This window comes from Protopterus annectens, chromosome 6.part0, assembly GCF_019279795.1.
Source record: "Protopterus annectens isolate FY-2018-M chromosome 6.part0, PAN1.0, whole genome shotgun sequence".
Lineage (NCBI taxonomy): Eukaryota > Metazoa > Chordata > Ceratodontiformes > Protopteridae > Protopterus > Protopterus annectens.
The window spans coordinates 1160880248-1160902551 of NC_056737.1; the positions used below are offsets into that span (position 1 = coordinate 1160880248).

Sequence of the window (22304 nt, forward strand, 5' to 3'; positions counted from 1 at the left end):
CTTAACTTCTTCCAGGGCCATCCAGCACAAGGAGCCTACAATCATCTGCACATGGTAAACCAAACATTTTTATGTCAGTACTGATGAGCAGTTCAGAGAAATATTTAGTTTGTGATGGGGTGTCAGGACTGTTGTGTGTATTTCTTTACTTTCTTTACTTTCTGTAATGGTGGCACCACTGTTAGTTTATCAGCATATATTTGACCATAGTAATGTAGGTAACAGAAACTAGAAAATTCTGAAATAAAATAAAATAAAATAACACCATCTGAGTAATGTAAACAGTTACAAAATGCAGTCCTTTAGGTTTTAGACAGGCTAGCCATCCTTGTGAGCTATTTTAAGCCTAGCCATTTCCCCTTTCAAAGGTGAAAATCAAGCCCTGTAGCCTTTGACTGTGAGATAAACACCTTAACCCTTATATCATCCCCTAACAAAAAGTTGCCAGGATCTTCTGTTGTAAGGCCTTTTTGTCATTTAGAAGGGGTGTCAACTTAGAAACTATTTTCACAACGTAACATTGCCATTAAGGAGAATGCAAGTATACCACCGCAGTATTAGCTGGCACTTTCAACTGTTATAAATGTGCTCAGTGGGTAAAATACATCCAGGAAAATGTAACAGCAAGCACCAAGTTAATTGCTTGTAGGTTACCTTTTCATTTCTCATAAATGCAGTCGGGTAGATGATCTGTACAAAAATGTGCAACACTTGAATTATTTGAAAAATCAAGGACTCTTTCAACAAAGGGATTTGTGAATGTTTGTGTTCAATAAATAAGGGGACTATAAACAACAGAATCCCAAGCACTGCATAGGAAATCCTGACTTTTTTGTACTTGAGGGGTACTAAATTATTATGTAAGACAGCAGGTCGTGATCATCACCAACCCCCTTTTTCCTATGTTCTACATGGAGTCAGGGTGCTGTGTCAGCTGTTGCAATTTCTCTCGATTCAGTACCACACTCCTGCTTTCTTTGACACTCATGCCTTGCTGTCACAGGTCTTCTCTCACACAATCTATCCACCTATCAGCTGGACACCTTTGATTCTTCTTGACTTCTTCCTGTCTGTCCCAAATCTTCTTCACCAGATTGTCTTCTGTTTTCCTGCACATGCGCCTGAACCATTGTAATCTGTTCTCTTTTACCCTTTTCTACAATAATTTATTTATTTCACATTTGTTAACCGGGCTGGTCCAGCTGAGCACAGGCCCATTTTCAGTGGAGACCCGAGGAGAAAAGCTCCAGCAAAATGTACAAATTATTCAATTATACAATTTTCATAAAATTGAGTAATAACAGTTATACAATAACTACAAAGTTGAGTAATAAAAAAACAGAGAAAGCAACAATTATAATAAGACACACAGTAAAGTTGATACACTTTTTACAGTATATACATAGAGGACTTGTAACAAATAACACAGGAGAAAGATTCTTATCTGTTAGGGAAAAAGTAGTAAAAATATACCATCATCTGAATTTTATTTATTTATTTATTTTTGTTAAGTAAGAGGTGTCATATGCTTAAGGCATGAACTGCAGGAGGGTGATTCTAGGAAGTGAAAGACTGGTAGATCCAATTAAGTAGGGTCCTGACAGGGGATATCCATGACTAACAGAGGGAACTTTTTAATTCTTTGTGTTTGGGATGCTATGTAAGGTGAAAGGGAAATTGTTCCAGAAATGAGACAGAGGATTTATATAAAATTTTGCAGATTGTTTTGTTGGATTTGTACGTTTGTAGAAGGAATTTATCAGTACTTCATAGTGGTCGTGGAGGGGTATAGTAAGTCACAGTAGTGGAGAGGAAAGGACAGGCAGTGGATTTGTTAAGTAGATAGTGAGTTAGTTGGAGTTGTGAGAGTTTAAGATGGTTGGGAAGTTCCATCCAGTGAAAATATTTTACAGCAATACAGTGGTGAGAGGTATTAGGTAGGTTAGCTGCAAATTTAGCAACTTTGTTGTAAGTCTGTTCAAGTTTGGTAAGGAGAGAGCTTTGGAAGTATATAGGCTTGGGCCAAGGAAGGTCTAGAGTCAGTAGTTAGGAATTTCTTGTTTGGATACAGAAGACCTAGTTTTTGGTTTCTTTTTTGATGAACTGCTGTATGTGTAGATCAAATTTTAGTTGATCATCTATTGTCATTCCAAGTAATTTTGTGTGGTGTTCTACTGTAATGATGGTTTTGTTAGTAGAGGAACCTGTGAAAGACTGAGATGGTTACTTGATTTAGGGTGAAAGAGTAGATATTTAGTCTTTTTTGGATTCAGAATGAGTTGATTTTTAGTTAGCCAATTTTCTACACAAAGGAAAGAATCTTGTGTGAGTGACTGAAGTTGTGACCGTGTGTCAGAAGTAGTGATAAGTGTGGAATTGTCAGCGTATTGTATAAGGGTAGAGTGAGAAGTCGTGGTATAGAGGTGATTAGTGAAAAGGAAGGGGTCCAAGGATGGAGCCCTGGGGAGCACCTGTGTGAATGGGCAGAAAAGTAGAGCAGGAAGACTGCCATCTGACTGATTGTTGTCTGTTTGCTAGAAAGCTGGACAACCATTTGAGTGTGGTGGGAGATAGATGTAGGCTGGCAAGTTTGGCTATTAGTATGGAGTGGGATACCATGTTGAAGGCTTTTTATAGGTCTAAGAAAAGTCTTGAGACCAGTCTGTTATTATCTCAAGCTTCAGCAATAGTGTGGGTGAAAGACAAAAGGGCTGTGAAGGTACTGTAGTTTGGCCGAAAGCCATGTTGAGTAGAAGTGAGGAGATTATTATGGTTGAGAAATCTGAGCATTTTGGAATGTATGCATTTTTCTATTATTTTAGATAGGGAAAGGATAGCAATGGGTCTATAACTGGAAGGATCAGCGGAGTCACCTCCTTTGTGAAGGGAATTTATAAAGAAAGATTTCCAGATGTCGGGTACAGTGGCTTCTTTAAGAGATCTATTTATGAGTATAGAGACCGAGAAGGTAATTGATTTGGCCGCTAGCTTGAGAAAGAGGGGGAAGAGATTGTCAGCAGAAGGAGAAGAAGGTTTAAGATTTTGGAGGAGAGACAATGTAAGAGGTTGAGATAGGTTTGAAAGAGAAGAGTGCCTCCTTTTGCTTCAGGATGTGGTGGAGAAATGGTGTGGAAGTTTTGGTTGTTGTTAGTTTACTGATGGTGTCAAACCAAAAGAAAAAAAAGAGTATAAAAAGAAGAGAACGGGAAACACTCTGGGTAATAAGTTATTTAATTACTCAGAGTGTTTCCAGTTCTCTCTTTTTTCTTTTGGATTTACGATTGTGATTGAGAACTGGATAGCTGCCTCACAGCTGTAGTTTTTGGATTTTACTGATGGTGTCAATAAAGAACTGGTTAAAGAGAGAGGTGGTGCCTCGTGCAGAGAGATTTGGATAAGGGCTAAGGATTTGAGGTTTTTCAGGATGGAGGATAGCATTGATGTTTACCCAGAAGTTTTGGATTTGGACTGATGGGTGGATTGGGCTTTATAGTAGAACTTTTCCTTGTCATTGTATAATTGTCTTTTGGTTTGATTCCTAAGTCCTTTGAACAGTTGATGGTGAGTAGGGGATTTGGATTTTTGCCATATTTTCCTGGTGGAGTCTCTTTTGTGCATAAGGGTGTAAGTATCTTTTGTTAGCCGGGGGCATAACTGGATTTTATTCTTATTTTACGAGGGTGTGCTAGGTCGGTAAGGATATTTAGGGATATGCTGTTGAATTCTAGTACTGCGTCATTAAGAGGAAGTGTGTGCAAGCTAGACCAATCATGCCTGTCAACTGTACAGATTTTCGCAGAATGCCCAGAGTTTTGCCTCATATTTTTGGTTCGTCTTTCATAAAATTGTAGTTTTCTGGCAAATTAGCGTCAAATCATTAAAGTTTGAAGTTAGAAAATGATGACAGACATTTGAACTTCAGACTTCTTACCTTTCAGAAAATTCATGCTAATGCAAAACCTGTTATACTATCAACTTTCTAAGTTTGCAAGAGCAATATTTTAAAAATGTCCCTATTTTTGGGCCTATGTCCCACTTTTATTCATGGCTTTGTCCATATTTCTTGCTATAAGAGGTTGAGAGGTATGAGACCAATTGATGGATGTGAGTCTGTCATTTAACGTGGAAGGATCAAAGAGAGTTTAAGGGAGTACTTAAAGAGATGAGGTTTGTTAAGTTGGGGTGAATGTATTTGGATGTAGATGGGTAAGTGGTCACTAAATGCATCTGGGAGTGAGCATGGGTTATGGTAGAGGTGAAGGTCAGTTTTCAGAATCCATTCAAGTGTAGAGCCTGTGTTAGACTGCTTGTTTAGATGAGTGGGGGGTAGTCATTAGTTGTGTAAATCCAAATAAATTAATGCTTTGGGCAGGGGCTTCAGTTTTTACTGTATTCCAGTATATATTTACATCTTCAAGTATTATAGTTTGATATGGTATGTGTTGAGAAATCCAGGATAATATATTTTTGATGATAGGGACGTTTTTGTCAGGTGGAATAAAGACTGCAATGATATCGATTTTTTTCTGAATATTGATTGGCAATTTAGTAGTAGTATTTCAGCTGGGTAGAAGTCAAGATGGGGCAGTGGGGAAAGGGCAGAAGTTTAGGTGTTCAGAGTAAAGAATTGCAACTCCACCACCTTTTTTGTGACTCTGCATTGATGAAAGATATTATATCTAGGGGGCAGAATGTGTGTATTACTGATGTGGTTTACCCAGGTTTCTGATAGTGCTAATATATGAGGTGTAGTGTGATATCCATGCATGTAATTTGGTAACTTTATTAGCAAAGCCTGAGAGGTGAATATTGGCATCTATGTAATGAACACATAATAAAATGTTATGATTAGAGACCCGACCATAATTCGTTGTAGTGCATGAAGCTTTATCTGCCATGTACTACTAGTTACAAGTATTTAGCTGTCTTTCCCAGCAAGTGATGTCAGAAAGGCAGTGCAGGAGATTCTGTTATGTTAGAAAATGTCAGGGACACATTACCAGCACAGACAGGAAACAAACAAATCTGATTTTTATTCTGCTGCTGTTGATTGCCGATCAGTACTGCCAGGTTTAACTGTTTAGCATGACACCCAGTCTTAAAAACTGAATCAGGGGGTGCTTAACATATGTTCAGACTGGGTCTTGTGCTATAGAAGTGCATAACTGATTTGTCTTTTTCCAGATATTGAAATGTTATCACCACACTCAAAACACTAAATAGTATTTGTGGAAAGACTGCAAATAAAGGTAGTTTAGGCAGGAGCCAAGCCAAAACTTATAGCAAAAAATACCAATGGCTCAGTTAAATTCCCAGAGTTTAATAAAAAAATAAAAAGCAAGCTTTCGTACCATGCCAGTACTTTATCAGGTATTAAAAGGCTTCTTTCACTTACAATACTCATTAAATAATAGTCATAGTCAACTGTTATAAAATATCCAATAAAAATACAATTTTATCTACAATGTTTGCATTTCAAAACAGATTTAATTGACGCAGCTTCATTCATACTGATAACATTGCTACTTGCACAGTTTTAATAACTATTATTATTCACAAAATATTTGAATTTGCTTATCTTATGCTTTGTTTTTTATTTTTCAGAAAATTCTCTGGAATGTCAGGATGTCTGTAGGCTGCTAGAGGTGTGACACTCCGTACCACATAGGTGTTAATGAGTTAGTTCCATGATCAGGTCAGGCACATACCAGCACAGGTAAGAAGGAGAGGGATGGGGGTCCAGGCCAGCTCTTGCAATTGTTATGCGGACACAAGGAAGGAGACATATCAGGATGTGGTGAACAGGCGGAGGGAGGATATGGGGGTGCAGGTGGAGGGAGGATATGGAGTGCCACACCAGCCCTTTGAGGTAGCCCTTGTCAGTACATGTTGACAAACATGACTACACAAACAGTGACAAACGTACTCACATGGTCACACCCTTATCGCCATGACACCAGTTAGGGCACAACCATCCTTGCTGTCTGTATGCATGATAACTCTTCTAACCAGTTCTTGACCCAGTGGATCTGGAGCCTCCCTACTAGAAGGGAACAAATGGGCTCAAGTCAAGTAGTAACAACTGTAGAATTGATTTTGATGCATGATGTATTGTCATTTTATTTTATTTATTTATTTTACATTTGTTTCCCAGGATAGTCCGATTGGGCTAGTAGCCCATTTTCAGTGGAGGCCCAGGAAGAAAAACTCCAAAGATAGTTACATAAGTAGTAAATAAGTTATACAAAGTAGATGTCAAACATTTCACATGCATTATAAAAAAATAACAGCAGGAGATATTAGAATATTTGTAGTATAAGCTAAACATTGCTATCAAGTATAACACACATATTACAGAACACTAGGTGTGATCCTTCATCATATGACAACTAAGACAGGAAGAAGAGAACAGCTAAACATAATTATGTGATTGCATGCAGGAAGTGATAGTAGAGTAGGAAGTGACTGTTATACAGGAAGTGATAGTAGAGTAGGAAGTGACTGTTATACAGGAAGTGATAGTAGAGTAGGAAGTGACTGTTATACAGGAAGTGATAGTAGAGTAGGAAGTGACTGTTATACAGGAAGTGATAGTAGAGTAGGAAGTGACTGTTATACAGGAAGTGATAGTAGAGTAGGAAGTGACTGTTATACAGGAACTGATAGTAGAGTAGGAAGAGACTGTTATATAGGAAGTGATAGTAGAGTAGGAAGTGACTGTTATACAGGAAGTGATAGTAGAGTAGGAAGTGAATGTGGAAAGAAGGAGATTATCCAGGGGTGATACAGGTGCATAGCCAGTTACTGAAGAGGTATACTTTGAGTAGTTGTTTAAATTTGATATTGGTGGGAGTTGTGAGTATGTTTTGTGGGACTGAACTCCAGATTTTAGCAATGTGATTGGCAAATAGAGAGTCACCAAAAGAGCTACTGGATTTGTGGGTTTTTAGAAGTAGTTTTTTGGATGATCAGAGGGCATTTGAGGTGTAGTAGGGTTAGACTAGGTTTTCTACTGATGGACAGGCATCTGGATGATAAATGATGATTATGGGCAACTGTCAGGTGGTTAAGTGATAGAAGATGCGGTAGTTCTAGCCAGTAAAGTTGTTTAAAGACAGTGCAGTGGTGGGTGGCAAAATGAGCAATTTTGTGGTAGCAAGTCTCTAGTTTGGAAAATTCTGATTTTCTAAGGTTAGTGAAAATAGGGGAGGCATACAGAAGTGTGGAAAGAAGGTGGGTTCTAGCTAGGGCCAGTTTGGTGTGAGGGGTGAGGAATGTTCTGGATCGATATAGGCAGCCAAGTTTAATATGTATCTTCTTGACTGTAAGGGCTATGTGTTTGTCATATTTTAATGAGCTGTATATTGTGACCCCTAGAAGTTTAGTGTTAGCTATTGGATTGATTTTGGTGCATTGGAGGAGAGGATATAAAGGGGGAGGTGGGTTCTGTGGATTTATTATGTGTGAATAGCATAAGCTTTGTTTTGTTGGGGTTTAACATGAGCTGGTTCTCCTTGAGATATAGTTCTATATCTGAGAAGGCTTGTTGTGTTTTGAGTTGTAGTTATAAGAGGGGGCTGTACAGATGACTATTGAGTCATCTACATATTATACTATGGCAGCATGTGGGGTAGCGGAGTTGAGTTTATTTGTAAGGATGGAGAAGAGTAGGGGGCTGAATATTGAGCCTTGTAGGACACCAGCAGTAATGAGTAGAGGAGGTAGTAAGTCATCAGCCCACTTGACAGCTTGGTGTTGGTTTGACAGGTAGCTGTGGAATGAAGCATGTGCTGAGAAAGGCATGTGCATAGTGGCTAGTACTTGTATGAGTATCTAGTGTGAGATGGTGTTAAAAGCTTTTGACATGTCTAAGAATATAGAAGAGATAAGGTTATTGTTGTTTTTGTGACTGTTGATGGTATCTGTAGTACGGTGTTTTGGTCTAAAGTTGTGCTGTGCATTGGAGAGCAGGTTGTTTTGAAGTAGGTAGGTTAGAAGTTGGGAATGTATACATTTCTCCAATATTTTGCTAAGGAGGGAAGAGTATGGCCTGTAGTTGGTTATATCTGTGAAAGGTCCTCCTTTGTGCAGAGGAATGATATGAGAGATTTTCCATTGTACTGCTACGTATTGTTCAGTGATGGAGTGATTTATAAGCATGGACATTGGGTAGGAAATGGAGTCAGCTCCGAGTTTAAGAAATTTATTTGGGAGTTGATCGGCGGCAAGAGTACTGGGTTTAAGTTTGAGAAGGAGCTTTTTTATGTAACTAGCCTGGATGGGTTGGAATAAGAAGGTGGGGGAGTGGGGGTCGGGTGCAGTGAGTATTGTTAGAGAGGAGTGGTTGCTGTTATTTAATAAGGTTTGGATGGAGTTGAAGAAATGTGAATTGAATTGGACTGCTATTGATGTGTTGTTATTTGGGATTGAGGGGGAGGGGATGGAGGTTTGGCAGGGGGATAGTAGTTGTTTGATGGCCTGCCGGATTATTTTTTATGTTTGTGTTGGATTAGAATGTAGTACAATTTCTTGTCATTGCGGATTTGATATTTGGCTAGATTTCTTAGTTGACGTTGTTCTGTAAGGAGGGAAGGGTTTTAGTGGATTTGTAGTTTAGCCATGCTCTATCTCTTTGTTTCATGATGTTATATGTTTCTTTGGTTAGCCAAGGAGATGGGGTGCTTTTGCAATGGGTTATTCTGATAGGGGCTACTGAGTTTAGGATAGCTAAAAATTAGTTATTAAAGTACACAACGGCTTCATCTAGGGGAAGATGTTATAAGGGGATCCAGTTGTGATGTTTAAGGAGGAAATTAAAGAGTTTAGCAAAAAAGTTTTTTTTGTATGAATCTGACTATAAATTGTACTTATGGTTGAGTAAGAATTTTGCCTGGTTAGGAAGGTGGGAGAGTGGCCGTTAAGTGCATCAGGGAGGCAGCCGACTTGGGTACAGAGATCGGGGCGGTTTGACAGAATCCAGTCTAGTATAGAAATTTTGCTATTAAGCTTATACAAGTTGGGTTATCTTTTTTTTTTTTTTAAAGAGCTACTATCCAGTCTTATGGAACTCTCTCCTTTGGCGTTTTAGTAGTACACAAAGGGCCTTAATTTCTTTATAAGAGGAGGCCTAGTTCAGTTATTGATTAATGGCTGTATTAATATCTTTATTTCATACAATTTCTCTTTATATGATCGTCTCTTGTTTTCAATTTAGTGTTAAAATAATAAGGCCTTAGGAAATGAAATTAATCTGAATGATTTATAGATTAAAAATTTTCACTGATTCTGTTCCATATTGTGCTCAGTGTATGAATAAAGTGAAAACTAAACTTTATATACAGTTCATCAGCTAATACCTTTTATGGTTACAGCACTGATCACTTCTCATTATCATAAAATGTTACAGACTCTTGATTTATGAAAGTGTGAATGCACTAAGTATTCATTAATACGCAAACAGAAGTTACTGACCTACACCAAACTATTTTAAAAAGCAGGTAATTATTGCATCCTGAGAATGAATGTAAAAAGCTACATTTTAGTTTTTAGAACCGCATCGGCATATTTAATAATATAATCACAAACCTTCCAGTTCTTTGCAGCTCAGGCCCACTGTGACCACCATGTTCCTCTGGTTCCCCTTCTGCAGGAGTCATACCATTTGGTACCACTGGTATCTTACGTTTTTCCTAAATGTACATAAAAATTAATTAGGGATATTTTTATATTTAAAAGTATATATCTAAGTATATATCTAATCAACAAATAAACCGGAGTAACATTTTCAATGGAAGCAGAATAGATGTCATTAGCTATGAGCCATTACAAAGACATTTAAGCAGTTTGTCCAGTTTTGCATAACATATTAAAGAAAATTTACAAAAAAAATGTGATATTAGTTTATTTTTCAAGCAGGAAGGTCATCTGTCGAAGACATCTTTAACCCCTTTATTGCAGGGTCTAAGCAATCTTTGCCCCTGACAATAATACTGCTTGTGAAGACTGGTAGAGATGGGTGAAGGCTGCCAGCCTAGTCAAATAGAATTTTATACATAAATCTATCATTTGTAAATATGAATGTGAATCACAGGCTTGTTGTCTTAAATGAAAAAAAAAATGCTGTTAAAACAATGTGGCAACATTGCTCTCTGCTGTAAAGAAAGCTAAGTCAAGCATTTCCTGTTGGTCCTTTGAAATTAAAATTACTTCATGCAAGTCCTTTGAAATTAAAGATTCAGAGTCATTCCATCTGGGCTAGCACATTCTTTCTACTGTTTTAACTTAAGGAATAATTACTAGAGTTTACATGTGGAATGTCTTTTATGCTGTAAGTTTCCTGCAGGTGCAAGATAACAAAATAATGCAGTTTCTGTTGGCCTGGGAATGCCAGGAAAGTGTGAAATTATGTAATGTTTTATCAGAACTGCAGTTTCAATTTAAACAGTGAGAACCAGAGATTATTAAGCATTTTTGTCTTGATATCCAACTCATCAGCACTCTGCCTGTTGTCTTACGTAAGTTATCTTAGACTTGTGTTTTCTTTTAGAGAGCTAGAAATTAGAAAGTTTAGACTAAGTGTTTTTCTGTGATCAAGAATACACTAACAACTAGAACACTAATAAACATGAGAAAATGGCAAACGGAAAGTAGTTTCCAAAATTTCCTGAAATACACAAGTACATACAAGGCTTTAAGCACTTTTCATTTGCACTGAAGCAAACTTCTTCAGAAGACCTTGCAACTAAAACCGCCACAATTTAAAATACATCACTACTTACATCACAAGCATAATTGCTATACAAGAAAACAGCTTAAAGTTGTAAAACCATTTAAAACTGAACTCACTACAATAATACCAGTTAAAACAATTATGACCTCTCATGTTGTTCCCTGTCATAAACCTCTCAAAAAGGCAGAGTACATAAAAAATAAAAATTAAACAAGTGGTAAATATAACACACTGGTTAAATCACCTATTCTTAATCAATAGTAAGAAAATACAATGCTGTAATAAAATAAAATAGAATAAAATAAAATAAATAAGTCACACGTTGACCAAAACCTTTTGAAAAAAACTTTTAAAAATGGCACAAACCATGGTATCTTGTACCGAGGGACAAACTATCTGCCAAGACTTTTATTTTTCAAAATATAACTGATAGAACACAGGTCATTCAGACCAGGAGGTTTACATGCCTAAGTCTGATTTGCCATGCCAATTCCAATTCTTCTAAAAGGATTGGCAGCGGGCTTCCTCTTATAGATGGAACTATTTGGTCTATAGCCATGAAAGTAAAAGTATGGTTAGGAAAAGAATGTACATGTTTTGCAAGTGCATTGTCTAACTTCCCTTTGTTGATCGCATACACATGTTCGTAAACTCTCTCACGCAGTTTACGTTCTGTTTTGCCGATGTAAAAGGCAGAACAGTATTTACATGTAGCTAGGTAGACAATGAACTTGGATTAACAATTAAACTTAAATCTAAGCTTGTATTCCATATTGTCGACAACAGGTTGTCAGAGTTGCTGGAGCCATGTCAGACTCAAAGCCTGTCACAAGTGGTGTCCCACAGGGCTCAGTCCTGGGTCCACTCTTGTTCGGCATCTACTTTTCTGAAGTACAAGCAAACACAGGAGGGTTATGGCTGACAAAGTTTGCAGATGACTGCAAACTGGGCGTCATAGTCGAAAACACATCTGACACAGATATCCTCCAGAAGGGCCTCACAGAAACGGATAACTGGTGCCAGAGCCATGGCCTGAAGTTAAACGCCCAAAAATGCATAGTCATACCCTTCGGGAAAACAAGGTTACCCCTAGCTACCATATAGGTGGCAATCCACTGAGCACAGAAAAAGTCATCAGGGATCTGGGGACCCAAGTTGACAGTAGCCTTTCGTTTGACACTCATGTTGCTAAAGTAGTTAGGAAAACCTTCTATATCGCCCACCTGATCATGAAGGGATTCACATCTAGATCAAGGGAGGTCATCGTCCCCCTGTACTCATCACTCATTAGACCTATGATTGAGTACAATGCCCGTTCGGAATGTATCTGACCAGACACCTGATGCAGCTTGAAAGGCCCCAAAAGTTCCTCACCAAAAGGATAAAGGGTCTCAAAAATATGTCTTATGCTGCCCGACTGAAAGAACTCCAGCTCTATTCAGTCTCATACCGCTTGCTCAGAGGTGACCTGTGCCTGACATATAAGGCCATGTCAAACCCAGATTTGATGAATATGCTTCACCTCAAAAAATCTAGATCCCTCAGAACCACAAGGGCGGGAGACTTAAACCTTGACACGGTTATAAATAGAACGTGCTGGAGGGACAGATTCATCACCCAGAGACTCCCTATGCTGTGGAACAAAATCCCGGTACATGTGAGGCAGAGCACCTCGCTGGCCTTGTTCAAGAGGAATCTAGACCAATGGATGGGAGATCGCAGATATACCCCAGGGATTACTTCAGTGTCACTGCTTGACAGAGGCACAGAAAAATGATAGGCATAATTTTTATTCAAACTAAAGGGGTGGCGAAAGCCACATAACTATGGGCTAGGCTTATAAATGCCCTTGGGCAGACAGCCTAGTATGAATCTATGAACCTATGAACCTATGAACAAATGTACTAGATGTAACCATGTATTTGCAATAATTACATGCCTTGCATTTAACCATACCAGTTGATTTGGCACTATACGTGTTCGCCAACTCAAGATAATTCTTCAAGTTCCTGCCCCTTCTGAAACTGATATGGAATGTATGACCAAGTTTGTCCCAAAGAACTGGGGATGCCCTAAAAAGTTCCCAGTTTTTCTTCAATATACCTGTTACTAAATAACTGTCACTACAAAAGGTAGTTATAAATTTCAGACAGGAATCACTTTCAATGAATGCCCTGTTGTTGTTAATACTTGGCAAGGTTACTGAATCGACAGGCTCACCTACCGACTCCAAGGTAACGTCTGTCTGCAGTTTAGCTGTTAAAATTGGAGAGTAAACTTTATTATGTCTTTTAGTAGTAACCTCATCTATCAACCTAACAATTAGGTCCTCTGGACAGCCCCGGCTCAGGAACATAGATTTGAGACGATCACATTCTGCAAGGAAGTCACACAATTGGGTATTAATACGTGCTGCTCTTACTAGTTGACCTTTCACAACTGATCATTTCTGGTAAAAAGGATGGCAACTCGAGAAATGAAGAAAATCATTTGAGTACATTGCCTTCCTGTAAATACTTGCTTGGAAACAATATGGTTTGTTGGAGTAGAGTTGGAGTTAGCCACGTCACCAGTCCTTCCTCGCTACATTGTGGAATCACAGCTGATTCCTCGTGATTTCTCACCTTCTTGTCTGTTGCCTACATCAAGATATAGCTGCTCTGATCAACAGCAAAAACATTATTATGGCGATATCCCCTTTGGGGAAATTCATTTTTGTGGCATTATCTAACCCCTAAAGGCAGCAATGGAACTATCTTTGGGTTAAAGGCAATATAAAGTATCGAATAATGTTAGGCATCCGCAACTGTTTAAACAACAAAGGGTGCTCACAAACGAGATTGTTATAGGACGGAAGCATTATTGCTGATTTCACAGGTGTAAAGGCTTCACAGCAATACGTTTATGGAGACACCTAAAAGGACCTCACAACAGGACTACCTCTGCGTTGAACCCCAAAATATATCACCCTGTTTATATGTTACTTTTTAAGATGCTTGATGCTAGCAAAAGAATCATATTTTTTGCAATATCGATATTTTGAGAAGCTTAAAACTTAGTATTATCCTAACGGGGAATTAATCTGGTACTTCAGTATATGTGATGTGTCCTTCACAGGGTACGAATCATTCAGTTGCTTCATGGGTGCTCATAAATGAAACACACTGGACATAGCCCTTCTCACCTGAAGTCACTGTTTTGAGCATGTCTAAATTTTTTCAAGTGATCTTACCAGTTGTATCATTTTTAAAATTGGTGAAAACCTCTAATTCAGATGCAATGGCTCTGTTTCAACTCACACAGCACTACCGCATTGCTATAGTTAAATACAAGTTTCATCACTGCAGTACTACCCTTTGATTATTACCAGCTTTCATAACATTTTCCTCTGACCATAATTGCTCCTATAATGTTCTCTCACTTAGTGAAAGCTGGTTTTGTATGGTGACAAATCATGATAAGACAGTGGGAGCAAGCACAGGTTTTATAACTGTACTTGTCATCAGCAATATTTTTGGCTGTCATGTCTAATGGTACAACTACCTACACTGCTGAGATGAATTTCATTCTCTCCCCAGTTACATATAGACAGCTCTAGAAATTCAACTATATATTTACTTATTTTATTTATTTGACATTTGTTGACCGGGTTATTCCAACTGGGCTAGAAGCCCATTTTCAGTGGAGACCCCAGGAGAAAAGCTCCAATACAGACAATTACAGTGCATAAGTTACACGCTCAGATATAGAGAATTATAATACATAACCTCCAAATACAGAGAAGTATAGTATGTACACATGATAGAAGATTTTTAACATTGAAAATATATACAGTAATTGAATTTTCAAAGAGAGAGACCAAGGTTCACTTTTAACAGTGAAAATATGTACAGCGATTGAATTTTAAATCAGAGTGAAAAAGATTCCACAGATGAAGTACTAAATAAAGAGAGGTATAAAGAGATGAGCAAACAATATATACATATTTTATGTACATGTGGTGTAGAAGTAAAGCTAAAGGGTGTATTCATTTAGTAAGACTATGAGTAAAAGGAGAAAATTAAGAGGTGTTAGAGTAAAATGTCTATGTAGTAGGAGTGAAAAAATATAGTAGTGTAGTGGATTAGGTAGGAGCCTGACAGGGGCAAGACTTGGTGTTAAGTAGGTGAAGTTTAAGTTCCTTTTTGAAATGTTTAGGGTGGGGAATGGATCTTATGTGTGTGGGGAGTTTATTTCAAGCTTGGGCTACAGTGCATTTGTAAAGTAGTTTACCAACAATTTTGTTAGGTTGGTAAATATCTAGGAGATGCTGGTTGGGGGTGCAGATAGTATGAGTAGGAGTGTAACAGGCTACCAGGGAGGAGAGGGCTGGGCAGGTAGATGGTGTGTATAATATAGAGTGTGTGATCTGTAACTGTGATAGTAGGAGTTGTTGGGGAAATTCCAGGCATTGGAGAGAATCGAGTGCAAGGCAGTGATGAGAGTTATGAGGAGTGTTGGAGGCAAATCGAGTTTGGACAAGGTTGTAGCCTGTATGTTAGTTAGGATTGGGACAGCATAGAAATGGGAGGGGAGGAGGAGAGCCTGAGCCAGGGAGAGTCTAGCGTTAGAAGTTAGAAATTTTCTATTATGGTACAGCAGATCAAGGTTTTGGTGTTTATTTTATGCTTTGCAAGATATGTAAGTTAAATTTTAGTTCATCGTCGATGATGGTACCTAGGAGCTAAGTGTGGGGTTGAGATTGTATGATGGTCTTACTGGAGAATGTGATGCCAAAGGCTGATTTATGATGAGAGAGAGAACGAGGGAGAAAAAGCAGGAGTTTAGTTTTTTTGGGGTTTAAGATGACTTGATTATCAGATAGGAAGGGAGGGTGGCTTAATGGCTAAGATGTTTGCCTTACAAACACAAGGTGCAAGGTTTGAGTCTCACAAGGGATAATTGGCTAGGCTTAAAATGGCTTGCAAGGGCAGCTAGCTTAGTACTAAACTATGAACCTATGAACCTATAAGAGCCACCTTTCAATGGCTAGAAAGGCATCTTGGGTCTGCGCATGGAGGTCTGAGATGTTATTGGAAATGGAGATGAGAGAGGAATCATCAGCATATTGTATTAGGGAGGATTATTTCCAAGACATATGAAGATCATTTGTGAAAATGTTAAACAGGAAGGAACCCAGGATGGAACCTTGGGGTACACTAGATGTGATGGGAAGGGATGGAGAGCAGGAAAAGAACCATCTGACCGACTGTTGTCTATTGGAGAGGTAACTAGTGAACCAGTCAATGGAGGGAGCAGAGAGATTGAGGTTAGCAAGTTTAGACAGAAGAATAGGGTGAGAGACACTGTTAACGGCTTTGGAGAGGTCAAGGAAAAGACTGGATACAAGTTGGTTGCTATTGCTAGCCTCAGCTACTGTATGAATAAATGATAAGAGAGCAGTAGCTGTGCTGTGGTATGGTATGGCTGAAAACCATGTTGAGTGGGTGTGAGAAGGTTTTCCTGAAGGAGAAAGTTTAGTAGCTGAGTATGAAAGCATTAGTCAAGTATTTTGGAAAGAGAGGAGAGAGAGAAGAAATGATGGCTATGGGTCTGTATTTAGATGGGTCAGTAGAATTACCCCCTTTATGTAGAGGGATGGTGAAGAAGGATTTCCACGTCAGGGACTGTAGCTTCTTGAATTGATTAGCAGGGATACAGGAAAGGCTATGGATTCAGCAGCTAGTTTGAGGAAGATAGGTGGGAGATTATCTGAGGAGCGAGAGCAGGATTTGAGCTTAAGCAGAAGTGATTTGACATAACCAGTAGTAACAGGCTGAAAGGTGAAGAGGTTTTAGCTGAGTGGGTTGGAAGGGGTAGACGGGGTGCTTGTGTTACAGTTAATGTGTGTACGTTTTTGGACAGTATCAATAAAGTGACTATTGAGAAGGGTAGTAGTTTCTAGTGGAGTGTTATTTGGGAAAGGGGATGGAGTGGAAGGGCAACCAGGCTGGAGAATTTTAAGGGTGGTCCAGAATTTATGTGGGCTCAATTTTCAGTTTATTTGGGGAGAGTTGTAGTAGGATTTTTTTATCATTGTTGATTTGTTTTTTGACAAGGTTCTTGAGTTCTTTGTAGTTTTAGAACAGGGCCAGTGCTTTGGTTTTAGCCTAAGCTTTCCAAGCACTATCTCTTCTGTGCAAAGATATCTGGTTTCCTTAGATAGCTAGAGGGCATAATTAGCTTTAATTCTAATTCTCCTGGAGGTGGCAAGGGAGTTGAGGGTATCTAGGAAAATGTGGTTAAATTTTAGCACAACTTCATTTAGTGGGGCTGCCAAAGGAAGGACCAGTTGATGCTAGATAGTAAGGAGTTATTTAAGTTGACATTAAAGTTAAGCGAGTTTACGGCAGTCTCTGTAGGAGTGTGTTTTGGGTAAATCAGTAGACTGTCTTTGGATGGAGGTGGAAAGATGATCACTTAAGGTGTTTGGTAAGGTACAGGGGCTGTGATAGAGGTTAGGGGAGTTTGTGAGGATCCAGTTAACCATGGGATTGAAAGAAGAGGTTTTGTGCAAGCGGGTGGGGGATGTTATCAGTTGGTGGAATCCATGTAAGTTGATACTGATTATTGTGGGAAGTCACTTGTTAGTTTAGACCAGTCAATATTGACAGCTCCAAGGATGAGGGTTTCATATGGTATATTATGGGAAAAACAAGATAGTATATGTTCAAGGATTGTAATATTATTCCCTGGGGGATGTATATGGAGGCAATGGCAAATTTCTTGTGTTTGTTTAGGTGGCAGTTAAGGATAATTAGTTCAGCTGGATGGAAGTCAGGAATAGAGACGGTTATGGGTGAGACATTAAGATTGTCAGAGTAGAGGATGGCTACACTACCCCTGTTTTGGGGATCTATCAGAGCGATAGATATTACAGCCAGGTGGTAGTATTTCAGTGTTTGTGATATGGGGTTTTAGACAAGTTTCAGATAATGTTAGAATGTAAGGGGAGGTATGGGCTATCCAGGTGTGAAGCTCAGTGATTTTGTTAACAAGGCTTTAAATATTTAGAGAAAAGATAAGTGTTTAGGAAGAGATGTGAGAGGATGGGGGGGTGGAGTGGTTTAAGAGGAGACGGGGAAGTAGAGGAAGAGTTGTGGGATGGGAGGTTAGGGGGAGGGGCAAGGGGGCTTGGGTAGGGGTGGATATTCGCTGAGAGGAGTAAGTTACTAGTGTAGGGGTCAAGTGGAGGTAGCAGATATTCTGATTTGGGTTTGCAGGATAGAGGGTAGTACTGAAATAAGGTAAATTTGTGAAGGCTGATACAGGAGAACTTGAGACATGGGGAGATTTTAAAAGAGTGAGATGCACTGGTGGTTGTTAGGGTGGATGAGGTGGAAGAATGTATGTAAGAGTAGAAGAGGTTAGTGTGATAGGAGGTTAAGAATGCGAGAAACATAAGACATGGAACAGAAATGTACAAATGTTGCATTTTGAGATGAGTAGTGTAGTTGTGGAATTAGAGGAAGGAAGTGGTGTCAATTATTTGAAAGTGTTAGTTTGGGGGTGGTTACCAACAGGAAGTGGAATATGAGTGGTTGTGCAGGATGGAAGGTACAGGGCTGGATAGGATAAAAGTAAATGACAAGGTGGGTGGGAATGGGGGTAGGGTAGAGCAGTAAAGTGAGCCCGAGCATAGTGAGGGCAAACGGAGTGGTGCTACACCTGGAAATCCATAGAATTACCAAGAAAAATAAGAGAAGCTGGTAATTATGGCAACTGAGACATAAGAGAGGCAGAAGGAGCAAAGAGAAAGGCTAGATAGATTTCCTGTGTATTCCTCAGGGAAGGAGGTATCAAGGCAGAGTAAGGATACTGGTGTAGGGTAATAGGATAGAGTAGGAAAGGAAGGTTAGGCTAGAAGAGAAGAACAGAGATATTCAAGGGGAGCACAGCAGGAAGGGAGCTCTTAGACTGTATCTTGCTGGAGAAGGCAGTGGTGGGGGGAAAGCAGGATGGGTATAGAATAGGGTAAAGACAAGAAGTGGAAATGGTGATGTGCAAGCTGCAGCCAGCTCTGGGAGAGCAGTAATGATATGAGATTTACATCCAGCTAGAGAAAATTAGTAGGATATACTTTAACTATATAATATAGGTGAGAGGCTCTGCTGAAGGGACTGTATTTCAAGTAGTTCCAGGCAGGATATGTCTGTGGCCTTAAAGGTGTAGCTACTTTTAACCTGAAAAAGAGAGAGAGAAGAGGGTTTAGGATACAGGGAGACAACAATTAGTAGTATATAGCTGGAGAGAGTGGTTGTATGTATGGTGGGGGGGAGTATGTGAGGGTGGGTGAAAGAATGAAATGTGTCTGAAAGTAAGAGCTCTGTGTGAAAGTAGTCTGATATAAGGACTGTATGGGAGGGCCTCTGAATGCAAGAGGGAAAGGGAGTGGATGCAGGTTAGGATGTGAGGGAAGAAATATGGAGAAATATTGTGCAGAGAGTCTTGGAAATAACAGTGAAGTAAATGAAGCAGCAAATAATATAAACAGCAAAATCAAATCAAGTACAGTATAAACACGTAGCAATCTATAGGCAAAACCATGCAAATAAGCAGCATCTATGAACAGTTACATTAGAAATGCAATGCAGTGTAATGCACAGTTACAGCATCAAGAAGTAGACATTACATAGCTGTAAAAACCTAGTAGATAGGTACCACAGCATAGGTAACACTATAAGGCATCTCAGCTACGCAGTTACAGGCACGTGGCACAAATATTGTAATGCTCCTTATACATACAAGTGATGTAAAATTCTAACTGTCCAAATCAGCAGATTATATGACACATTAATGAAATGCTCCTTAGAAATGCTGGCAATGTCTAAGTGTATATGTTCACATCAGCGCACTATGAAAAACATTACAGTGGCAAAGCAGAAATGAGCAAGCACACAGGTAATTAGAATGCAGTAGAATCAGTGGAGACAAATAAAAAGTGACTAACAATGCCACCAGTGTCAGAGTCTCTGTGCAGGGTTACAATAAGACTGAAGGTCTAAATAACAATATTGAAGGCAGAGATAAAGATCATATCAGGAAGGTTGCCTGGGCATTAATACCAGCCTGCTTGTAGAGTTTAGCGACTTACATAACAGTGATATTTCCCCTGATATAACCTAAGCCCAACCCAACAATTCTTGGGCGATGTTAAACTGTAATAGGCAGCAGCAAAATAGGTAGCTTAGTTGCAATAACATTCAAACAAAAGACAATGCTCACACAGTTCAGCCGTTGCACAACACAGGTTTGCTACAGAGTCAGGGGGAAAGAGTGAGAAAGATGGCACAGACGTGCTGCGGGAGAAGTTTTAAATGCTGCGAGGCATTATGGGTAGGCTGCAATAGTAGATTAGGGAAGAAGGGATCAGAGAGAACAAAGACTCCGTGACACAATAGGGACAACAGATTCAGAGTTTGCAACATAAATGCATCCTTTGTATTTGTCTTATAAAAAAAGCAAATCTGCTCCTTTTCCAGCCACTTTACAATTGACTGAGATGCTTAGTGTTGCTGCTAGCATTCTTGAATCCTTAGTGTTGCTGCTAGCATTCTTGAATCCTTAGTGTTGCTGCTAGCATTCTTGAGTCCCACTTTAAGCTGCCTGCTTCTGTCTACCACAACCCAGTATGATTGCTCACACTACAGTGCAAAGTATACAATATATATGTACATAAATATATATTTAAAAAAAAAAAAAATATATATATATATATATATATATATATATATATATATATATACGTATTCTGTGTACTGTGTCCTAAATGTGTTAGTTTGACGTTGAGTTACAGGGTAGATTCATAGTCACTAGACAAGTACACAATGGGTATGTGCACTGGTTTTATATAAACACAGGCAAGATATGATTCAGAGATTAGGTTGAACTTATGTGTAACAGTAGGAAAGTTGTAAAACTGACTTCAGAGTCAGAGTTTTCAACATAAATGTTCCTTTTCCAGCTGCTTTGCAATTTCTGAGATGCTTAGTTTTGCTGCTAGCATTCCAGAATCCCACTTTAAGCTGCTTGCTTCTGTCTTCCACAACCTGTTATATGGATTGCTGACACTGCAGTACAAAGAAAGGGGACAGCTGCACTCCTGAGTGTGTCATCCATCAGATGAGATGTTAAACTGAGGCCCCATATGCCCAAGGAGGTGGTAGCTCAGGGGGATGTAAAAGATCCCATGGCACCTATTGAAAAGAGTAGGGTAAGTTCTGTGATGCCCTGGCCAAATTCCCCTTGTAGCATCTATACCACCTCAGGTCTCCCCTGAAAAGAGGTTAGAAGCCTACCTACTAATTGATTCACTAATTTGGTCAACAGTCAACAAGGGATAAATAAACAAACAAACAAACAAATACATAAATAAATAAATAAATAACTGACACTCAGCACCATCAGAGGAGTATATAAAGGCAAACAATTTCACATTTCAACTTTGCAGAGCATGAGCTGCATGACAGATTTAAAACGGACATTAAGTGGTTTGATGAACTTGTACGGCCCATAAATTTGAACTGGGGGAATGCATGGTCTTCTTATTCCTGTGAATGCCAAGCTATGCATTGCCCTCAATTTTCTTGCTAGGAAACATTTCAGACACAGACTGAGGACACAATGAGTATCTCGCAGACTTCTGCCCAGAGGATACTGCAGTAGTACTTCTATATACTCTTGGCCCATGAAGTTGAATGTATCTATTATCTGGTGTCATAACAGTACTGAACCAGTACAATGCATGTCATCTACAGGTTGGTACATTTCTTTTAGTGTCTTTGTGTGATATATTGCACCCATGTGGCTATTACTGCCACATCTGGCTCACATGGGCAGAGCTACCACAACAGGAAGGGTTACTAGTCCATTAGTTGCCAGGTAGTGTGCAATGCATGTGGGTGCATCTCCAACATATCAGCCCGACATCCTGGCAGAACTCATGATTCCCACACATGTCATGAAAGTTCACTTTATTACCACTTAATACATGGTCACCTACTTGGTAAGTGTACCCTAAAATGTTTTCCTCATGGCTATTTCTTTATATGGTGACCAAGGTTTTAATGAGTGATCATCCTATCTTCATGTGTTCCTTCCTTGTTATGTTTTCCAGGTGATAGAGACTACCCATTCAAACCTTGGCTAATGACACCAGTCCATAACCTCCAGGGAGTTGCAAAGGAGCACTTTAACACCAGCTTGTCACAGAGAGTGATACTCATTGATTGAGTGTTGGGATGCACAAAGCCTATCTCCTTTACCTGGATGAGACAGGATGGGCCCTTTAGTATGACTCTTGTACTGCATGCAGATATTTATTGCTGGTTGCATTGTACATAACATGATTGTACACCAGTCAATTGCAAAACTGCCACAACTACTGATGTATGGTGATAGTGCACCTCCCTCTATCAAATACTCCTCAGGGATGATAGTGACAATGGCAGCAACATGGCACTATTTCCAGCAAGGGAGTGCAACTAATTGTAAAGCAGTAGTATCTATCCCACAACTACAGGCCATGGCTTTAACT

General features: G+C 39.2%; 1 protein-coding gene across 1 annotated transcript in view; it reads right to left on the reverse strand.

Moving 5' to 3' along the window:
* The window catches only part of SLC4A10 (solute carrier family 4 member 10), a 3247445-nt gene that overhangs the window by 1148537 nt on the left and 2076604 nt on the right, over positions 1–22304 (reverse strand). The window contains exon 11 of the mRNA XM_044074780.1: positions 9586–9689. Coding sequence (XP_043930715.1) covers positions 9586–9689 — 104 coding nt within the window. The remainder of the gene's footprint in view (positions 1–9585; positions 9690–22304) is intronic.